The 1,030-nt window shown below is 49.4% G+C and overlaps 1 protein-coding gene across 1 annotated transcript; it reads right to left on the bottom strand.

Moving 5' to 3' along the window:
* Nucleotides 1-302: 302 nt before the first annotated feature.
* Nucleotides 303-1,020, bottom strand: LOC119347633 (36.4 kDa proline-rich protein-like). Its single transcript, XM_037616235.1, has one exon. It carries the CDS (start codon nt 1,018-1,020, stop codon nt 499-501), a length of 522 nt encoding a protein of 173 aa, XP_037472132.1. The 3' UTR covers nt 303-498.
* Between the last annotated feature and the right edge of the window lie 10 nt (nt 1,021-1,030).

The following is a 1,030-nucleotide window of genomic DNA, read 5'->3' as shown; positions in this document are numbered from 1 at the left end:
GAAAATTTAAAAACTTAAATTTGTACATGTTTTGCAAAAACGTGTTATGAAAAGGTAAAAGGGCTATAACTTTTGCATACGATGTCGGAAAAAATGTATAATATATCAAAATGTTCAACACGAAAATCCGAATCCTGTAAAGCGTATGGTTCAACAAGTATCTTGGTATGGGTTACAAGTGGATGTGAAAACTTCTTTTACACAGTACGAACATTTTATTCATAGTTCTTCAAAAAGAAAACACACACTACAAAACCGATGGAAGACCACAATTGGAAGCATGTTATACGGTTCCTATAGGATACGCTGTTACACAAACACAATGTACGCATGCTCCACAGCTCCCCGTCACAAGTAGCGAGTCAGAGCTGCAAATCCATGTACATATAGATTATTACACTTCGATATGTCACCTGTGTGACCACACAAGAGAATTTAATGCATGTATCACATTCATATGCAGGTGATACTGATAGTACATATAGTAATCTATGGAGCTTAATTAGGGCAGCGGAAGTCTTTCGGCACTCTCTTGCCGCACTGGTTGACGAGCACCTCGATGGCGATGGGCAGCATGAGGTTGATGTTGAGGGCCTTGACCTTGATGGTGGTGCAAAGGCAGAGAGCAGTGTCGAGGTCGGCAACGCCGGACAACAGCAGGCAACATGTATTCCTGGCGCTACTGCCGATCACCACGTGCAACAGCCCATTGAGCGCGTCCACGCACGCAAGTAGCTTCAGTGTGTCCACGGGGCACTTGCCGGTCGATGTAGCCGGCGCTGGGGCCGGGGCTGGGGGTGGCGTCGGAGTCACAGGGGTGGGTGCTGGCGGCATCACGAGGGTCGGTGTTGGGGCCACCGGGATTGGCGTTGGAGAGACAGGGGTTGGTGCTGGCATCGGAGTCACAAGGGTTGGTGATGGCGGTATCATAGGAGTCGGTGTTGGGGCCACCGGAGTTGGCGTTGGAGAAACGGGGGTCGGTGCTGGCATCGAAGTCACCGATGTTGGTGTTGGCGGCATCACAGGGGCC

The sequence above is a fragment of the Triticum dicoccoides genome, unplaced genomic scaffold (assembly GCF_002162155.2).
Source record: "Triticum dicoccoides isolate Atlit2015 ecotype Zavitan unplaced genomic scaffold, WEW_v2.0 scaffold71133, whole genome shotgun sequence".
Classification (NCBI taxonomy): Eukaryota; Viridiplantae; Streptophyta; class Magnoliopsida; order Poales; family Poaceae; genus Triticum; species Triticum dicoccoides.
The sequence above is the reverse complement of the archived record's forward strand: the minus strand, read 5'-3'. Positions and strand labels throughout refer to the sequence as shown.

Excerpts from the sequence above, each read along its gene's own strand:
- LOC119347633 (XM_037616235.1), bottom strand. The coding sequence starts at position 1,020 with ATGCCGCCAACACCAACATCGGTGACTTCGATGCCAGCACCGACCCCC.